General features: G+C 41.1%; 1 protein-coding gene across 1 annotated transcript in view; it reads right to left on the bottom strand.

Moving 5' to 3' along the window:
• The window catches only part of LOC122797014 (synaptonemal complex protein 2-like), a 1143152-nt gene that overhangs the window by 763805 nt on the left and 357536 nt on the right, over positions 1–21811 (bottom strand). The window contains exon 9 of the mRNA XM_044065784.1: positions 10546–10610. Within this exon, the coding sequence (XP_043921719.1) occupies positions 10546–10610 (65 nt within the window). The remainder of the gene's footprint in view (positions 1–10545; positions 10611–21811) is intronic.

The following is a 21811-nucleotide window of genomic DNA, read 5'->3' as shown; positions in this document are numbered from 1 at the left end:
CCTACTCTCCCAGTTATTACTGTACTTTAGTCAGTATTGTGCGAAGAGTTTCTAGTTCCCTATAGCTTGCTTGATGATCTCTATGTGTAGATTCAGATTGTTTCTGTAACTAATAATCAGCATTTTTTAATATCATAATTAACACAGAATTTATGTATTTTAACATTTGTTTACTGGGAAAGTCAGACTGTGATAGAGCTCATTTTCAGCAGAGGCCTGGGGAGAAACACTCCAGATGCATATCTTTGGAATATGGGAGGAAACCTAAGTGAACAGAGGGGGGACATGCAGACTCCGCACAAAAGGCACCCCAGCTGGGAATTGAACCGAAGAACCTTTTGCTGTGAGGCGACAATGCTAACCACGGCTGGCAAGTGCACCATTAGTACAATGGGGGTAATGTAAACTAGCAGCATAGATAAAGACATATATAATAGAACTGTCAGAACTTGGCTCTCCACTGACAGTGCTCACTGAACTGAAATGAACTCACTATTCTGTATTTCAATATATTATTTTCTGTCTTGATGATTGACATCTTATATTTTTCTGTAGCCAAAATCCCTTTCTCAGCCTTGAGCCTCAGACTTTGTGACTATCCAACTAAACAAGATTTGTTATTATTCCAGGTGGCTAATCTGTGAACGTCTCCCAGCTCTGTTTCTATCTCTGTAAGGTGACTCTGACAAAAATGTTCTCTTGAGAATGTGAGTGTTCTGCATGCCTGCGTTTATCAGAGTTTGGCTTGAAGGTTACTCACAGAACAAAGCTCAGCTGTACTTTTTTCAATAAAACTGCATTTACTAAAACTAATATGAACTGTAACATGTAAGGCCTCCTTTAAAATGGATACATGTTCAAGCCTATCCTAACAGATGAACTGTTTATATAAGATGTGTTATAACAACATGCATCATCAGGGAGACCTGCTTCAAGACTAGTGAAAGCAGTGCATCAGTGCAGGGTTTCAATGCCTATTATATGTTTAGGCCTACCACATCAGACAAAGGCATTAAAGGTGGAAATGTCTCCATATTCTTTAAAAAAATAAATAATTCACCTCCAAACTCAATGGACAAGCTAATGATCTGGAACTCCTCCACACCCAACTTACTATTAATAAAATACCCTAACTTATCATATCATAGCTAACCAAAGGACCTCTTCTATATCCTCCTTGGCCCACACACTTCCCACCTAACTAGTACAAAGTCCAAACACCATTGTCCTACAATAATTCAACTGGCAGCTGGCATGGAGTATTATGGCTGTGAGCTGTAATTCATGTGGTACAGGGTTTGATTCCCTCAACCCTCATTTGCCTTTTATGTGACCCTGAGCAAGTCATTTAAGACATTGCTCAAGAGTCACTTCTGAAAAGGGATTGTGTCCAGTGGGTCTACCTGATTAAATGGGTGATGTTATTGTTGCTACCACCCCCTGCCGCATAATTTGGCAGACTTGTACATCCTCAAACATACATACCTAGGGATTTCTGGAATTCTTCATTACAAACTCCCTGGGACAGTTAAGTCTGCACCCCAGCCAGGGATCAATAAAATCCAGGACTTGGTCCTTACCAGTGATGCAACTGTGTTCCCCACAAGCTGTGACTTTTGATCTGATTTGACCAGGGAGGAAGTTAATCACATTCACCATAAGACTGAAGTCTGAAGCATCCTCCAATACCTGTGTATTCAGAGACTGTACAAAGATAATTCATCTAGGAATGTTAACCTGTCTAAATTCAAAAACCCATTTCCATCTTGATGAATCCACTGCTTACGTGGAAAGGTCACTGCCAAATTCAAAGCACATGCAATAGCTACATAGATGCATCTATTCCCTCAGAAGTAAATGCTGTGCCAAATTCAGAAATAAACCTCCTATGGCAGAATCTAAATATAAACAGGCTCTAGAATAACAGAAAATAGGAAATACTGTTGTAAGCCTGTGGACTTAAAGGCCACCTGCAACATTACCATTAGCGCACACTGGCTGCAGATAGCCGATGTGAAAGAAAGTAATTTCTTTCGGGAGCAAGATGGCTATCTTGTGTAGTCTTAGGTCATCTCTCACAGGGCAGAGTGATAACAAGCCTGCATTGTGCCATGGAGATCTGTAGGTTTAGTTATAATTTTGTAAAGCAGTACAATAAAAAATAATTACACCCACAGACCTCTGTGGCACACTGCAATTGTAAGACACAAGCAACACCTCACCGTACAGGCAACTGTACAAAACAGAAAACTTGACTGAAAAAAACAAAAAATGCAGAAACAGTGAAAAAAATTGATAAATTATAAATAAAAAAAACAATCTAACAATAACTGTTAAACAACTGGCAGGTTTTACGCTGGCAGTGTACAAAAAACCTACAAACAAAACAAAAAAAAAAATATATAAGAATATATACAATCCCATTGGTTATCACAATGTTTATTCATGTCACAAATAAATATTGGGGAATAATGCACCTAATCTATCTAATCCATTCTTTTGCATTAAGGCATTTAAGCCACTGGGATTTATTGGCCTTTGCCTAAAAAAAAAATCATATAAAATAAAAAAAATATTATTTACTAGTTGTTGCATACATGGGTTATACAAGGCATTATGTATCTTTTTTTTTTTGATTGCTTTTTTTGATTCAGAGATTCTAATTCTGAGGGGTCGGGATGTTTGTCCAACATAAAAAGCACCGCAACTACACTGCAATTGTGTTATCACCGTGCCGTCTCTAGTTGGTAACTTCAGAATTATTGGCAAAACCCAAAGCGGTAAGGGAGTAGTAATAGGCTCTAAATCAGGGATATTTATGAGAAACTGCACTATGCATTCCTTGCACAGGTAATAAAACAATAAATATTTCATTAACAAAGTCTCTACAAAAGAAAAAGTATACGACTCGAACACTTGGCATTACTGACTTACTGAAATCCTCAGGGATCTACCAGAAATGCACAACTGTTATGAAGGGGCAAAGCATATGAGGCAAACCCAAGCACATTCTGCAAAATCAGGGGCAGCTGGGAAGTATGGGTGCTAACATGAAAAAGATAGGTGCACTGCTTCCTGTTTCTGCATGAAAGGTCAAAACGGCTTTCTTGCACAACGGCCATCTGCAGGTGTGGTAATGTTATCCACAACCTTTAGGTCCTTGGGCTTACAACAGTATACTGAAAAAAAAAATCACTGCATGCAAAAATAAATCTAACTTTTAAGATATCAAAATACTCCTGATAAACTAAATAAAGAACACTGGACCCTGATCAAATCAATCAAATCCAGACATGAGGTAAAAAAATTGTCATCCAACTGAAGGATAATGACAAAAGAATGAAGTACCCCAGGGTACAATTCCAAATTACTCCAGGGTACAATTCCCTTTTGTTAGGATGCCAAACACAAATTTCCACCTCATTTCAAACATGTTTATCTCCAGATTTTTATGTAATTATGCTATTTGGTTAAAGACTTTCTGAGCCAAAACATGCATCTTCATAGTTTCATAGTTTAGTACTAGGCTATCTGCCCTGGGGCATTTGTAAGCCTAGCCATAGTGATGTGGCTTTTGCCACCCCATAAAATGGTACAAAATGCACAGAATAGATTTAGAATACTGTGCCTCTGTCTAGTGGTGACACAGTGAAGGTCCCCTTATATAATAGAATTAGTTTACTGTGCCCCTGTCTAGTAGTGACACAGATGTGACCCCTGGGGTAAACTTACGATCTCCCATCCACTCATCAAGATTTCTCTTGAAGAGAGTCAGTGAGGGGCTCTGCCTAACATGAACTGGGATCTTGTTCCAGAGCATGGGAAGCCTCTGGGTTATGAATCTATCCCTCCAGCATGTCCTATTCATACTTGTGCCGAGGTTTAAGTCTTTAGCTCTCGTGGTTCTGATGGATTTGAATTTTTTGAGGTGGAGCATGTCCATCAGTTCCTGATTGGACATGGCCTTGTACGTCAGGCAGAGATCACCTCTGAGCAGGCGGTATGCTACTGAATAGAGCTGGAGTTTCTTTAGTCTGGCAGAATAAGACATATGTTGGAGACCCTTGATCCTCTTGGTGAGGTACTTTTGTGGTCTCTCCAGCTGTTGCAAATGCCGGGTGAGGTACATACCAAATGGGGCATTGTACTCAATCATGGGTCTGATGAGGGAGGAGTATAGGGGTACAATGACATCCTTGGATCTGGATGTGAATCCCTTCATAATAAGGTGTGCAAGGTAGAATGTTTTTCTAACCACTTTGGCAACGTGGGTGTTAAATGAGAGGTCGCTGTCGACTTGGGTCCCTAGGTCTCTGATTACTTTTTCCGTATTCAGTGGGTTGCTGTCTATGTGATAATTTGTGGGTACTTTGTTTTTCCCAAAGGGGATGACTATACATTTTTTGACATTTAGTTTAAGGCCATGACTCCGTCACCAGTTGTCCGTTTCTGTGAGGCCTTTTTGTAGGATGTATGTGTCCACTGGTGTATCGTCTATGGTGCCTAGTTTGCAGTCATCTGCGAACTTTGTCAGCCACAACCCTCCCATGTTTGCTTTAACATCTGAGAAATAAATGCCGAACAAGAGGGGTCCCAGGACAGATCCCTTTGGGACACCACTTGTGACTGGCTTTGAGTCTGACATTGCTCCAGCGATTTTAACTTTATGGGTTCTGTCCTTTAGCCAGTTTGCAACCCATCTAGTGACATAAGGGTTTACATTTAAGCTGTTGAGCTTATCTATGATGCCTGAGTGGGGTATTGTGTTGAAGGCCTTAGCCAAGTCCAGGTAGGCTGTATGGACTGCTTTGCCCTCATCAATGGCTCTAGTGACTGGTTCAAAAAAGTCAACCAGGTTCAAAAGGCAGGATCTGCCCTTTACAAAGCCGAACTGGGTGGGGTCAAGTGTCTGTAGGTCCCCAATGTCTCTGTTTATGAGTTCCATAATGATTCTTTCCATAGCTTTGCAGACCAGGCAGGTTAAGCTTATGGGGCGGTAGTTCCCAGGGTCTGTAGAGGTACCCCCTTTGTGGAGTGGGACCACTGTTGCTGCACGCCAGTGTTCAGGTACATATCCTGTAGTAAGGCTAAGGTTAAATAGCATTTTTATGTGCGGGTTTAGCTCCTCTTGGAGTTCACGTAGCACGCAACCCGGGATACCGTCAGGTCCCATTGATGCTGTGTTTTTAGCTTTGCTGGCAGGCTTTCACCTGGACATCTGAGATGAAAGGGAGATTACATTCAGCTGGGATAAGTATTTCTTCTTTTGGGGGTGAGGGAGGGGAGAAATTTGCACTGAACCTGTCAGCCAGAATGTTGGCAATATCTGTGGGTTCAGTGTATTTTTTGTTGTTGTGAACTAACTCTGAGCATATCTGAGGGTTTCCGTCCAGGTTTCTAACATAGCTGAAGAAGGCTTTGTGGTTATCTTTAGTGTCCTTAGCGATTTTTCTCTCAAAGTTGGCCTTGGATGTTTTTATGAGAGAACGTAGTTTTCTGCTAGTTTTGATCAGAGATGTCTTCCCTTTATGGGATTTTGCTCTGTCGTGCAGTAGCTTCCTTCTTTTGTTATCTTAGTCTATATACAACCAACCAGTTTCAAATGTTCTGCAGAGCAAAATTGCTCAATGAAGCACTAAACAGTTTTATTTTTAATTTACAAAACAGCAATAATACTAGTCATCATCATTTATCATGGATGGGAATTTTCTAGTTTACAAGGTGAACAACTTTCAAAGCCTGCCTACCAAGAGGAGAAAACACTGAGAGAAGAAAAGGAGCCACTTTTGAGATTTTAAGTATTTTCTTCCGATTTATTTCTTAGAAAAACTGCATTGCTGCCTACTTATTGGCATTTTCTTGCTTGCAAAAGTTGATATCTGTGTTAGAAACAGTATTTAGAACATACCTATAGCCTGTTTATTGCATTTTTTGTGTTGCACTTAATTTAAAATATTTTTTTCTTAAAATTGCATTTTACCTGCCTCTGACCTAGCACACACGTGTTGGGGTCATTTATTGCACTGTTCTAACTAGTTTGCTACTTGTGCATCTCTGCTATCCATAAACTGATCATGTAGCCCAAGCTGGTATGACCCTGACCGTGAGTAGCATACTACCTTCACCTAGAATGATATCACAATACAAAGACAAAATGATCAATTTCAACAACTGGCTAAGCTTCTGGTGTCATTCTAAGGCGATCCAGTGTCTGTCTGCCTGGGATGACATGATAGAAAAGCCTTACTGTTTCGCCAGAGATGGTTTGCACCTGTCACGCCTAGGCTTTCGAATACTGGCCAATGTTCTTGCTGTCCCCATAGTGCCTTTTTTAGGCAAGGCACAAAGGACAAACCAACCACCGTAACCAGCACAGGTAACCAAAAACTAAGGGTAGTGCTACTCAACGCCAGAAGTGTCAACCTCAAAATGCACACACTCGAGGCACACCTCAGTATGGAGAAAATCAATGTTTGTGCAGTGACGGAAACCTGGTTCAAGGCTCCAGAGAGCACCTCAGCACTACCAGGTTACAATTCATATCATACCTTCCGGCCTCAGTTACCAGATCGCAGTACAAAGGGCGGAGGTGTATCCATATTCATCAAGGATACCCACATCTCCAAGTTAGTGGTGCAGCATGATGCCCCAGAGATCATCCATGCGCAACTATCAGCAGGCAAAACCACATTTCAAGTCATAGCCTGTTATAGATCGCCACCATGTCCCAAGATGCTCACACAGCATTCCTTGAGGCACTGGAAAATATAAAGGTCCTACCCAACACCATAATTTTGGGTGATTTCAACTACCCTGGTATAGACTGGGCGAACTACCAAAGTTCTAACTCCTATGCCCAGCGGTTCATAGAATTTATAAATTAAAATGCCTTTGAACAACTGGTATGTTTCCCCACTAGAGGGGACAACATATTGGATTTAGTCATCACAAATATGGGCGTCCACTGTACCACACCCGTTATCACTCCCTCTCTGGTCAGATCAGACCACAAACTGATAACCCTGGACATCCTCACCCCTCCATCTCCCCCAGTCAAAGAAACCATCATAAAAAACCTTTCCAAAGCAAACTTCAAACTACTTGCGTCAGAAGTGGAAAGCTTCACTATTCCCTTGCAGAAGGATAATGATATCCAGGATGCAGAATCCTACACCAAGGCACTGTATATACATCTTCAGGATTGCATGGACCGTGCTAACCCAAATAAAACCAAGACTTCTTCCTCAAGCAAGAAGAAACCAGTCTGGTGGACCCCGGCCATAAGCAAACTATACAATAAAAGGAGGAGACTTCTACAAAAAAAAGGCCAAATCTCAAGTAGAAAAATCATCCCTGATCAGCATTAGTAAAAAATTGAGGGCCCTCATCAAGTCAACTAAAGCCAATTTTGAAGAGAAAGTTGCCAAGGATAACCATAAGGCCTTCTATGGTTATGTCAAAAACCTAAATGGCAACACTCAGGTCTGTTCTGAGCTAGTACAAAACGGAACAAAATACACTGACCCAATGACATTGCCAACATCTTGGCTGACAGGTTCAGTGCAAATTTCTCCTCCCCTCACCACCTGCAGGGCCTAAGTATTCCGGGGGATTGTGCAACTCCAATTATTACTGATACGTTGGTTAATAAGGCTCTATCTAAAGCTAAAAACACTGCCTCCATGGGACCAGATGGTGTCCCGGGCTGTGTCATACGCAAGCTCCAAAATGAATTAACCCCACATCTGAATACCCTGTTCAGTTCTCAGCCTCTGGACAGGATATATGCCCATAGAATGGCGCACAGCAACAGTGGTTCCGCTGCACAAGGGTGGGCCCACAACCGACCCTGGGAACTACCAACCAATAAGCCTGACCAGTCTGATCTGTAAGGCAATGAAGCGAATCATTATGGAACTCATAAATGGGGAGATTGGGAACCTCCAAACACTTGACCCCACACAGTTCAGCTTCGTCAAGGGCAGATCATGCCTCCTGAACCTGGTGGACTTCTTTGAGACAGTTACTCAGGCTATAGATAAGGGAAGGGAGGTACACACGGCTTACCTTGACCTTGCTAAAGCATTTGACACCATTCCCCATTCGGGTATTATTGATAAACTTACCAACCTGGACATAAACCCTTACGTCACAAGATGGATCACAAACAGGCTCTCAGACAGATCCCACAAAGTAAGAGTAGCGGGATCTATGTCCGAATCCAGACCAGTAATGAGCGGTGTGCCTCAGGGCTCTGTCCTGGGGCCCCTCCTGTTTGGCATATACTTCTCAGAAGTACAGACAAGCACTGAAGGGCTGTGTCTGACCAAGTCTGCGGATGACTGCAAACTGGGTGCTATAACAGAGTCTCCGGCCAACATGGATATCCCCCAAAAGGGCCTTAATGAGACTGATGCATGGTGTCAAAGCCATGGTCTCAAGCTAAATGCTAAAAAATGCATAGTAATCCCCTTTGGAAAAAACAGAGTACCCGCGAACTACCACATTGGAGGTAACCCCCTGAAATCTGAAGAAGTAATAAGGGATCTAGGGACCCAAGTAGATAGTCAGCTTTCCTTTGATAACCAAGGTTGTTGCCAAGGTGGTTAGAAAATCCTTCTATGTGACCCATCTGATCATGAAAGGGTTAGCATCAAGATCTAAGGATGTAGTGGTGCCCCTCTACTCTTCCCTCATCAGACCCATTATTGAGTACAATGCACCAATTGGAATGTACCTGGCCAGGCATCTCCAGCAGCTGGAGAGACCACAGAGGTACCTCACTAAGAGGATTACTGGCCTCAAACAGTTGCCCTCTGCAGCACAATTGAAAAAACTAAGGCTTTTCTTTGTTGCATACCGCCTTCTCAGAGGCGATCTCTGTATAACATACAGAGCCATGTCCAACCCAGAACTGTTGAACATGCTCCATCTTAGCAAAACCAAATCTACTCGAGCTACACGCTCTAGGGATATAAACCTCAGCACAACAATGAATAGAACGTGCTGGAGGGATATATTCCCTTCGCAAAGACTTCCCTTGCTATGGAACAAGGTCCCGATTTACATAAGACAGAGCCCCTCACTATCACTCTTCAAGAGGAACCTTGACGAGTGGATGGGTAACAGAAAGTTCACACCAGGGATCATACCAACAGCTCTACCAGATAGGGGCCAAGGGTACTAGCTGCTAGATCAAGGGCCTAGGGAACTAACCAAGGGAGCGGTGAATACCACACAACGTGGCTGGGCTAATATATGCCTTCGGGCAGATAGCCCAGTACCTACCTATGAACCTATATCAGATCCATTTTTCCAGATGAAAGCCAACAAACCCTAGTACATAGTCAATTACAAGCACTGAAGAATGCAGATTCTGCTTTAACTCTTACTCAGAGGTATGCAAGATACAGAGAAAGGGCTCATCACAAAATGGTATTATCCAGAATGTGTGTGCAAACCCTGGGAAGAGTGACCATAACACTGGCATAATACAGTTTAATACTTGTCCCTGCATATTCTGTGGATATGTCTGGTGTGGCATTATATTCTTCTATGGACTGATGTATTCCAAGTCCTAAAAAATTACATGTAATGTAGTAAATATGTGCTATACGGGTTTGGGGAAAAGATACAAATATGAATATGAATTGGGTCACACATTATCATTTTTTAAATCTAGATCAAGAAATATCTGCAGCTGGATGTTTTACATCAGTGACATTTATGGGAGATTGTGCTTCAAGCTAAATGGATTCACTAAAATTGGAAGATGTTTCAAGAAAAAAGATCTAAACTGCTTTTTTATTTTATTGTGTTATGAAGGCATTTTTTCAAAAAGACGATGTAATGATGTGGCAACTTTATTAGATATTACTGCAGCAGTGACAAGACTGGAATAGATTGGGGAAAGTTTTATTAATTATCAGTGTGATGGGACTAGCCTGTAACATTAAACTGAGGCTTTGTTAAATGTTACTGTGTCAAGGTCTTACCTACAATACTGGATAGAGGGGCTTTATTAAAGACATTAATTATAGGACACCATATGAGGAATACAGTGAGGGGTTAAAATGTAAATACAGTACAAAAGATGGGACAAGAATTGGATCAGGTATCATGTCATCACATGGGTGCTGAGAGATACACATGGACAGGGGAGAGAGATGCATATGAAATGTTTGTGCAGTGCTTGTTGGGATGGAAAGCCTTGAATATGTGTACCTGAAAAGGTATAGAACTAGAAGCCAATCTATGTGGAGTTGTGCAGTCATGTGCCTATTGGAATATTTATGCATCCCAGCCAATACAGCCATATGGGACACAACAGAGTAAACTATTAAACCACTAGGACATTTGCTGCAATTTATTCAAACAGAGCATGAGGGAACCATGGCATGCAGCACATGCATGAAAACCTAGATTTAATTCTTTAGGAGTCAAAGTATCAGAATGAAATAAAAAACTCCCACAAAATCTGAGGAAATGAAGGCCTCAAAACAATGTTGATGCACTTGTATTAACTACTTCATGTTATACCCTTACTTTTTTCTGACGTTTTTTTCACTGTCTGATCTCAGCTCAGTTGGTGTCTGATCTTTAACATAATTCTGAAAAAAAATGAGAATATATTATGGTTAACATATGCAAATTCCACAAATTTACCATTATTGAAATGGTGCAATAAAGTTTTAATGAAATGAAATTGCAGAAGTAATAGCAGTTATTTAAAATATGGATTTCATTTATTCATTCCCAGATACTTGACCTATCCTAATCAGGATGACAGGGCAGCCACGAAATATCATGACAAGCAGTGTGTGTAAGGCAGGGAATCAGTCTTGGATAAATGCCCCACCCCCGACCTACAAATTCCAATTCCTCTTAATCCTTTTAAAAATGATTTATCTTTTTTCTGCATATTTTGTTGATGCTACATTTTTGTAACCAAGAAGCTGAACAGATGGCTCAGTGTTTTTCAGCTTTTTTGCCACAAAAAATTGCTTAACACTGTGTTGCAAAGTGTGTGCAGTTTATGAATGAAGATAATGTTTGAAACACCTTGCATGTGAAGATGCATGTTAGTGTGTGCAGTTTATGAAAGAAGATAATGTTTGAAACACCTCCCATGCGAAGATGCATGTTAGTGTGTGCAGTTTATGAATGAAGACGATGTCTGATGCACCTCGCATGCGAAGATGCATGTTAGTGTGTGCAGTTTATGAATGAAGACTATACTTGATACACCTCGCATGCAAAGACGCATGTTAGTGTGTGCAGTTTATGAATGAAGATGTGTGATACACCTCGCATGTGAAGATGCATGTTAGTGTGTGCAGTTTATGAATGAAGACGATGTGTGATGCACCTTGCATGTGAAGATGCATGTTAGTGTGTGCAGTTTATGAATGAAGACGATGTGTGATACACCTCACGTGAAGATGCATGTTATGTGTGATACACCTCACGTGAAGATGCATGTTAGTGTGTGCAGTTTATGAATGAAGACGATGCCTGATACGCCTTGCATGTGAAGATGCTTGTTAGACTACATAGTAATTTTATCATTGCCATTCCCTAATGAAAGGAAGACTGCTGCCTGTTAATAGTGCCTGATAAACTGGGCAGGTTCTCTCTCTATACAGTGCTACGAGGTGCAGTCAGTGATGGATTACTCTGTAAATAAAACTTGTGATAAACTGATTTACTGCAGGACATGAAAATATACAGTTGGTTGTTCAAGTATCAGAAGCTGCAAAACAATTGCTAGCACTAAGTAAAAGAGGTATCAGACATTTGCAGTAGTCTCAAATATGTTCTCCAAGGCATTTAATTTATCGAGCAAAATAACTCAGAAAGAAAACATAAAGCAGTCTGCCACTTAAAATAAACCACTGAGTTTTGCTAATAATGTACAATGCATACTGAGAATAAAAAAAAATTCCCCAATAACTAGCGATCATCAAACCCAATGTAGACAGCATAAAGTCCGTGGTTTACTAGACCTTCAATTTTCTCTTGTTCTCAAGCAGGATAGGCTGGGAGTTGCAGAAGTACAACCTCATCATTTTGGAAATGGTAAGCTTTAGTACACCTTCCACCTGAGTGTCATGAAGGCAGAAACAGGTTTACTACCCCCACCCCCTCAAGTGACTCTACTGAGGCAGGTATAGTATGGCTGGTAAGGTGTGAAGCACTTAAAATACAGAGTCAAAGCACAACTTCTTCACATCAAAAATGGCACAATCGACTAACAAGTTTTTAAGCAAGTTCCAGAATATTTTAAATCAAGTGTCTCCCTAATTAATAAAAAATAAAGCCAAATTAATTGAGAACATTTATTTATTTTTTTAGTTTTAGTTTTTTAGAAAAAGGGCAGGAAACACTAATGCGGATGTAATCCACATTGAAAAGTGATAAGAAACGAATGCCCTGGTCTAAGCTGGAGAAAAATAAATAGTACGGGAGAAGCCTTGTTTTGCAGAGAAAGTGCAATGAATGAAGAATGAACTTGGCACCAGTATGACCTTTCCTTTCTAGGATCGAAATTAATATTCTAATCCATCTTGATTAACCGATCTCTGTCAGAAATTGTGGAGAGTCTCGCATATAATTCCCCTCCACAAAGGCGGACCCTCTGCAGAACTATCCAATTACCGCCCCATAGCTATTCTCTCTCCACTCTCCAAAATACTAGAGAGATGCATACACTCTCAGGTCTCAGACTACCTCCTTACTAACAACCTCCTTTCCAGTACTCAGCATGGTTTCCGACCAAACCATAGCACCACCACTGCCTTACTCTCCTTTACTAACACTATCCTTCAGCATAAAAACAATGGCTATCTCTCCTCTGCTACTTCCTAGACCTATCTAAAGCATTTGACATGGTCCCACACAAACAACTTATCTCTGTCCTAAATAACCTATCCTTCTCACAATCAGTTACCTGTCTGACCGTCAACAATCCGTTGTATGGCAGAATGACACATCTCCCCAACTACCTGTCTCCATAGGGGTTCCCCAAGGATCCATCCTTGGACCCCTACTTTTCTCTGTTTACACCAATAATCTAGCCTCTGCCACCAAACATGGCAAGATGACTCAGCCATCATCTGCTCAGCCCAGTCCCTACCCAAACTGCAAAAAGTCACACAGGAAGCCTTTTCCTCTGTTGAAATATGGTTATCCGATGCCCAATTAATACTCAACCCAAACAAAACTAAACTATTCATCTTCCAACCCACCAAACATACTCAAAACAACTCTCACTTTATCACAGCAAAAGACACCACCACTATATACCCAACTGAACACACCAAATTGCTAGGAGTGGAAATAGACAAACTAAAATTTGATATTCACATATCCATGACCATAAAAAAAGTCCACAAAAAACTAGGAGCATTATACAGAAATAAACAATTTCTCACCAAAGCAGCAAAGATTTCAATAGCAAATTCCCACCTTATCTCCACCCTACTTTATGCCTCTCCAGTATATACCAACCTAAGGCAATGTGATCTAAACAAGCTAGAGACCTGCTACAACAAAATCGCCAAATTCGCCACAGGAGCATCCTACTGTAGTCACCACTGTCTCTCTCTTGCTGAACTGGGCTAGCTTGAACTCTCAGTGGTATCAACTCACAAACTAGTAAACATTCCACTAAATGTCCCATCCCTCCAGAATCTACTCCAACCCTATCGCACCACCAGACCACTAAGATCCAGCAAAAAAAATCACTTGCAGATCACTAAAGCCAATAACTCTGCTGGTGAAGCACTATTCTCTTGCACCATAGCCAAATTATGGAACTCACTCCCACGCACAATTACCTCCATACCATCATGCACCAACTTCAAAACTTTATTAAAAGCACCTAAAACATGCTGGCTATGCCCTTGCAACTCCCACTCTAATATCATCCACCCCATCCAACTACTACCTTTCTTTCACCTCCACTAACTACCTTGATGATAGCAAGCTCAGATGCTCATAAGCCTAGTACTTATTATACAGCAGGAACTTCTCATTGTTACATTTGTTAATGCCTGTTATGTACTTCACAGATAAAGATTCTAGTTGTCTACTGATGTACTATCTTCTTCATCTGTAAATATGTTGTAAGTAATTTCTATGTTAAATTGTTAATCGCTATGTAATCCAATGTAACTACTGTCTGTTTATTTTACTGTGAAGCTTTTCTCCCCGGGCCTCCGCTGAAAATGGACCCACGTCCAGTCGGACACTCCCGGTCAACAAATTTAAATAAATAAATAAATAAAAGTGCAGTTGTGTAAAATGTTACCATAACAGTAGAAGTCCTTTTCTTCACTGCTGCAGTATTCTTCACCTTACATATCTCCTGCCAAAGAGAACCCAGCATCTAGCCTGTATACCAAAGTCTTTATTATCTTGCATGTGCAATACATCAGCCAGGAGGGGAAACCAAAACAAAGGGGTGGAGGGGGGGTTACTGAATACTGCAAAAGTGAAGAGAACAGCAGTTACTATGATGGGAAGATTTCACACAACTGTGCAACGTCCTTCTATATCACTGCTGCAGTATTCCTCACCTTAGGGAGAGTACAACATCTCGAGAAAAGGATTGGGAGGGGAAGGCTGGAAGAGCCCTCAAGAAACCCATGCAGAATAGCTGTAGTAAAATCTGTTCTGACCCTAGAAACCATATCCAGTTTATAATGCTTATTAAAGGTACGCACCAAGTAGTAGCTTCAAGGAAAGAACTGCTGTCCAAACCCTTGAATAAAGCACCAGAAATGGCAACAGCCCTAGTGGAGTGAATTCTGGCGGAAGTAGACACCATGAACAGAAAATGACCTTAGATATCTTGGAGAAGCTGGTTTTCTTAGAAACAGTCAAACCCAATGTTCTGTGATGAAAGGAAACAAAAAGCTCTTCAGTCTTATAAATGGTCTTAGTTTTATCAAAATAATACCCGAGCTGTCTGCAAATCCAAGGTATGAAGGACCCTCTCACTAGCAAACTGAAGAAAAAGGGAAAAAAATGAAGCCAGTTGTACTGTCGGATTCAACGGCACTTATTAACAACCTTGGGAATAAAAGAAGGATTAGTACAAAGGAACACACTTTTTCTATGAAAAAACAAAAAAGAAGTGATGGCCATAAGGGCTTGAAACTCAGAAACCCTTCAAGCAGAAATAACAGCTAGCAATAAGATGGTCTTCCAGGTACAATGTTGCAGAGATGCTGTACCTGCAGGCTCAAAGGGAGCCAGGTTCAATTTTTTTTTTTTAAAACAGAATTAAGGTCCCAAGTAGAAGGAATACACTTTCTTGGGGACTTGAGATACAAAATGCCTTTAGGAAACCGTTTGATCTCAAAGCAAGAAGCCAAATGAGTATTCAAGGGCAGACAGGCATAAATAGCTGACAAATGGTCCTTTACAGAAGAACAGGCCAAGTCAGCGTGCAGCATGTCATGTAAATACGAGAGAACCAGAGGGGCCTTCCACTGAAAAAGGTCCTGTTATGAGCATGGCACCAGACCAAACATCTCTTCCATATAGACATATAATACTTTCTGGTTGCAGGTTTTCTTGCCTCCTGGAAAACCCTGAGCACATCTAAAGAAAAAAGAGAGTCTGAAAGAGATCAAAACCCTATCACCACAGTGCCAGCTGAGGAGTAGGCAAGAGAGAATGAATGAGTGACTCCTTATCCAGTGTGAGGAGGTCGAACTGTTGAGGTAACTTCTGATGATTGCGCTAGGCAAAGAGGCATTAAGAGGAAGAACCAGTATTGCGCTTTGGCGGAAAGGGAGTCACTAGCAAGATTTTTGGTGAGTCCAGCTGAATCTTCTGCAGGACTCTTGGAAGTAGGGGAAGAGAAGAGAAAGAAACATACCCTTCCAAGGAAAGAAAGGGCATCTGTTTTCTATGCCAGATGGCATAGCACTCTAACAGAAAATAGAGAGCTGCCTGTTCAGAAAGGAGATAAAAAGATTTACCTGAAGAATACTCAACTGATGGACTATGTCCAGGAACACATCTCTGTGAAGCATCCATCTGTGAGCTTGTGTTTTGGACCTGCTCAGTCTGCCACTAGGTTGTGCTCTAAAAGAATATACACTGCCTGAAGAGTTAACTGATAACTGAGATCCAGATACCAGGTCTGAAGGGACACCCTGCAGAGAAGGTAAGACTTTGTGGCTCCCTGCTTGCTGACATACCACATCACTGTGGTGTTGTCTGCCTAAACATTCAGAGGGCCTGGAGAGAGTATGTGGCGAAAAGATGGAAGGGCCAGAATCAGAGCTCTCATCTCTTTGTTGATATGATCTGACTTCTGGTAGGTGGGCCAGAGACCTTAAACTTTCAGGTGACCACAGGAAACCCCCCACCTCATGTCTGAAGCATCAGTGAAAAGTTCTTGAGAAAGGACCAGCCATTGAAAAGGCAGCCCTGTGTTGAATGTACGTTGCTGAATCCACCACTTAAATTCTTGCCTTAAACAAGGAAGGAGAGGCACTCTGGAATCCAGAGGAAGGCAATGGCTAAAGGCAAAGTGACTTGTGGTACCACTGAAGCATCTTCATGCACAGTCTGGCAAGAGGGAGAATTGGAACAGAAGAACCCATGAATCCCAGTGTTCAAAGAAACTCTCTGGTTGGAATAAGAAGCAAAGGAAGAAAACACTGAAAGAAAGCTGTCAAGGCAAATACATTTAGAGGTGGAGGAAAGGCGAACATAGGCACTGTATGAATCCTGCAACCTAGATAAACAAGATCCTCACAGGGAGTCAGACCAGAGTGTTGGAAGTTGATAATGAACCCCAGACTTTGAAGGAGAGATGTGGTAAACAACAGATCCTGAAACAGGCAATTGGGAGAAGGCACCTGAAGCAATAGGTCATCTAGATAAATAACAATATGAATGCCTTGGAGCCCGCAAAAGGCAGTCACAGGAGCTAGACATTTTCTGAATCCCCTTGAGGCAGTAGAGAGTCAAAGGGCAAAGCAGAGAGCTGAAAATTAGAGGAAGAAACAAAGAAATGTAAAATTGTCTTGAAAAGAAGGTGAATAGGAAAACAAAGGTAAGCATCCTTCAGATCCAAGGACAACAGAAAAGCCTGGGGTAGTAAAAGAGGAAATAGGGTTTGATGAGTAAACATCCAAAAAGAAGAAACCTTGAGAAAGGCATTGAGGAAAGAGATCCAGAATAGGTCTCCAGGTGCTCTCCTTTTGAGGAATCAGGAATATCCTGAAATAAAATCCCCTTCTTACTTGGGAAGAAAAAACTGGCTGAATAGTTTACTGGTCCACTAGGGACCCAAGGACATTACTGAAGTTGTTCCAAAAGAGGTTGGGGAATCCCTGAAAAAGGAGGGAGGCACTTCCACCCAATGAAGTAACCTCTGACAAACGATAAACAGAAACCAAGAATCAGAGATGATGAGATGCCAGTTTGGAAGACAGATGGAGAGCCAGACGGACAAGGAAACCTGACCAAATGGTGTGGGGGGGGGGGCAAGATGGCAAAGAGAAGCAGGCTTGTCAGATAAAGGAGGCTTGTGGGTCACAGGACCCTGAGATGACTTGGCAGGAGGAGCTCACTTACTACCCTTCCTGCCTTTAGTGGCATAATGAGGTTGCCTGCAAACAAAAGCAGACCTATTACAATAATTCCTCGAACTTAGGGATAGGAGAGATAAAAACATGTTTAAGGTCCTGCAGAGCTTTACCTTTTTCTAGAAGAGACAAACAGCAGCAGCAGTCCCAAAGTGATTTTTATTATCCAAAGGAGCATCCAGCAACTGGTCTTAATGCCCTCAGGGAAAGACTGTAGACAAAGCCAAGAATAAGACCTCATGACAGACCCAAGGGTAGCAGCTCTAGAAGAGGCATCAGCCGCATCACAGCTGCACTTGACAGAGTGGCAAGTCACTTGAGAGGTAGAACCCAAAATAGATACAGGAGAAGACTTACCTTCGGAATAAGGAGGTCAGAATTAACCTGACAAACCATGGCAATCAAGGCCAGGGCATATCTGATCATGTGGGGTCTGGTAACTGATGACCCGAAAGGCCAGAGTATAAGCAGTATAAACCTTCTTGCCAATTCTCTGCATTGCCCTATCCTTACATATCCTGTATAGGATATATTTATCTGAAGACAAAAGCTTGGAAGAGCGCAAAAGCTTAGAAAGATTGTCAGAGGAGACTGACACCACAGCAGGCTCAGAAGAAGGACACTTAAAAAGAACTGAAAATCCTTATGAACCTTATAGAACTTACAAGTTTCTTTGGAGCAGGAAGCTGGGAATCAGGAGACTTAGAAGCAGCTATAAAGGTGTTTAACAAAGCAGCCAATACAGGAGGTACTGCAGAAGGTTGCAGAGTCTCCACCTGAAGCAGATCATACCAGCTTTTCTGGATATCAGGCACTTGAGAAGAGTCCCACTTAAAGTATGCCATCATTCTACCTACAGAACCATAAGCCAAACATGACAGCATCTGGGAAGAGTAAAACAAAGGCCCTTCATCAGACTCTGAATCCTCATCTGAGGAATTGTGTTCCATAATCTGTCTGGAAAGTGTTGAAGTCCAAAATGGAAAACACACAGAAACCCCTGGGGGGGGGGGGGGCTTCGGGGCCATTAAGGCACTGAACTGGCTCTGAGTAAACTCCTGCCATTCCCTTTGCAGATCCTTAGGATGTACAGAAAAACACAGGCTTCTGCTTTTTCCTTGGTAGGTACATCAGCCCTAACAAACACTGGAGATTCTGAAGCCAGACAGCATTCAATAAGAGTACCTGGAAGCTCTTCCCTGACCCAAATCTGCAGAATCCCTCTAGGACTCTCGGAAAAAATCCACTGCAGTTCCCCCTTGATGTCCAGAGCACACACCTGCAAAGCCTCAGAGGACATGTAAAAGAAGGATCCATGCTGACCTCCAACAGGGCTGTAGCAAAGGAGCCCAACAGACAATAGACAGCCTACAGAGCTATCACCCACTTCTAGAGAAATGTAAGGTTGAGGCTGGACAGCTAAAGAATCCGGCTAAGATTTCTTGAACACCTTTTTACTTAATTGTACCTTGGGGTTAGTAGATTCTGCCACACTACCCTGGACTAACAGTTTAAGCCCCTGGTTCTTAAGATAGATGGCCAGGGAAGACAACTGACTTCTAAGAGTCTTGGGCACAAATGCCTTACAATGCTACAGGATGCATGGTTGCTGGAAGCATCCAAAATGTGTGATGTTCCTTATAGGAATCTGCCTCCCACACTGACATTTTCCTTTTTAGATGACATGAACTACAGGTAACTAAAAGCGAACAAGACCAAAAGAAGAAAAAAAGACCACAATGGGACCCTTATATGATGATGAGGTATTAAGCACAGCAAAAGGGCATTCAGACAGACAAGTGATGAGGGTGTTCAGACTGTTTTCAAAGATCATCTAGGTAAATGTGTCCATATGTCACCTTTATACCCTATGGGGAGCATATGTATGATGTACAGCACATATAAGATCTAAAGGCTTTGGTATACTGCCCAGACATTGGGCTATTCTTGGCAGGAGATACCCAAGTGGAAGAAAACTGCAACAGTGATATAGGACGACATATGAATTTGCCTTTTAAGGAGAGGGGTCAGTGACATTATATATATAAAATTTATAAGTAAATGAGGTTCACCTTCTGGTAGGAATAAAAACAGATAATGTTACTTTACTAAACAGTAAGCTAGACCAGACAGAGTTTAAATGAGGATGATACAGGAGATGGTCAAAAATAGAAAACAAATAACAGTAATTACGTAGGTGATGCACAAAAGGGCAACAGATGCTACTGGTAACAAACAGTAATATAGATGTCCTTAAAAAATACAGATTAGCAGTACAGCAACTGTTCAATTCTAGTAGTCCAAAAAGGGCTGCCAAGCAAAAGCAAGGGGTATTCTACATCACACAAATATCATGGTCTCCTCCTAAGCAAAGTGATGACTCAGAGGCAAGCTGAAGCTTAATCAGAAAGGAGGGGTAAAAAAAAGAGATTGGACCTTTCTTCCTCCAGCGATTAGCCCAACAACTAAATCTACTATTAATATGTCCTTCATAAACATCTATGATGTCTGAGGAACAACATCTGTACCACTTTAAAACTGTGACAATGTGAATGGGGAATGAAAACTACCCTCAAGCAATATATAAGCAGCTGCAGAGCACTGTTGAATGGTGCCAAATATGCTATTTTCGCTGTTTTTCAAAATCCAGCTCAGCACTGCTCAACTCAAAGGTTGCCTGGTTGTTTTAATCAACATGAAACTCTGAGAAGAGAGATTACGTTAATGTTAGTTTGGTATGGGGGCTTGAGGTATCATGACCCTGGGAAAGCTGCTATTTTGAATGGCAACCTTCCAGGATTGTATATGTTTTTGCTTCAATTAATTAATTAATCTTCAGCACACAGAACACGACTGCAGTTACTGAAAATCGTCATCTTTTGGCTTTTCCAGATTAAGGGTCACCACAGCGGATCACCGGTTTCCATTTCTTCCTGTCCTCTGCATCTTGCTCTGTCACGCCAACCACCTGCATGTCCTCTCTAACCACATCCATAAACCTTATCCGAGGCCTTCCTCTTTCTCTCCTACCTGGCAGCTTCATCCTTAGCATACTTTTCCCAATATACCGAACATCCTTCCTCAGCACTAAATAAATAAAAGAAATAAATGGCATTTTTGTAGTTCTGCTGCTGCAACAGCAACATAATATACTTGGGATTCAAACAACTCTCTCATGAACCTCTCTGAAGGGAACGGATACCTAGGTTTTGGTTTTAAACTGTTCTGAAGAATATTAACAATTGTATCAACTTCTAGTAGTCAAACTGAAAATAACTAAAATTGCTTGCAAATATTACTAAGATGGCCTTCTAAAACATCTTAAGAAAATTTGATACTGCGATACATATACAATGAATAAATAGCAGGAATGTCAAACAGGTGGTACTGCAAAGGCATGAATATCTGCATGCACTAAGCAAAACAGTCTCAACATATAAAATAACAGAATGCATCACATCTCTAAAAAATTTTTAGATCGGATATTACAAAAACATAATAAATGTAAGAATGTAACATTTTACTCCCTTGTATTTCATTTAATCCTCAATTAGGTACTTTGAATAAGCACATCTCTTTTCCAGCAACAGTGTGCATAAATGGCTTCCTTTAAGTCCTACAGAATGAATTATAGTATTGCTTGTACTACTTGTGTCTATTATATCAACATAAAAGCAACAAGTGCTTTCTTGTCCTGCATACAGCACCTCTGCATTTGACAAAAAAAAAAACAGACATATTAAACTTAACAGATGAATGCATACTCAATAAAGTAAAAAGAAAAAGTGAACTATAACCATTTACATATCAATGTATAACTACATAGAAAAATGTCTGTGTATATGCAGTGGATATAAAAAGTGTACACACCCCTGTTAAAATCCCAGGTTTTTGTAATACAAAAAAAGACCACAACAAAACATTTCAAAACTTTTCCCACCTTTAATGTGACGTATAATCTGTACAATTCAATTGAAAAACAAACAAATTTATTAGGGGAAAAAATATAAAAAACATACAATAAGCTGGTTGCGCAAGTGCGCACACCCTTAAACGAATACTTTGTTGAAGCACCTTTTGATTTAATTACAGGATTCATTCTTCTTGGGAACACACCTGCCATCAATAAAAGAGACTCTGATTAACCCCAAATAAAGTTAATCTGTCCAAGTAGGATTTTCCTGATATTTACCAATGCC

The sequence above is a fragment of the Protopterus annectens genome, chromosome 3.part0 (assembly GCF_019279795.1).
Source record: "Protopterus annectens isolate FY-2018-M chromosome 3.part0, PAN1.0, whole genome shotgun sequence".
Lineage (NCBI taxonomy): Eukaryota > Metazoa > Chordata > Ceratodontiformes > Protopteridae > Protopterus > Protopterus annectens.
This window is presented reverse-complemented; position numbering and strand designations above follow the sequence as displayed.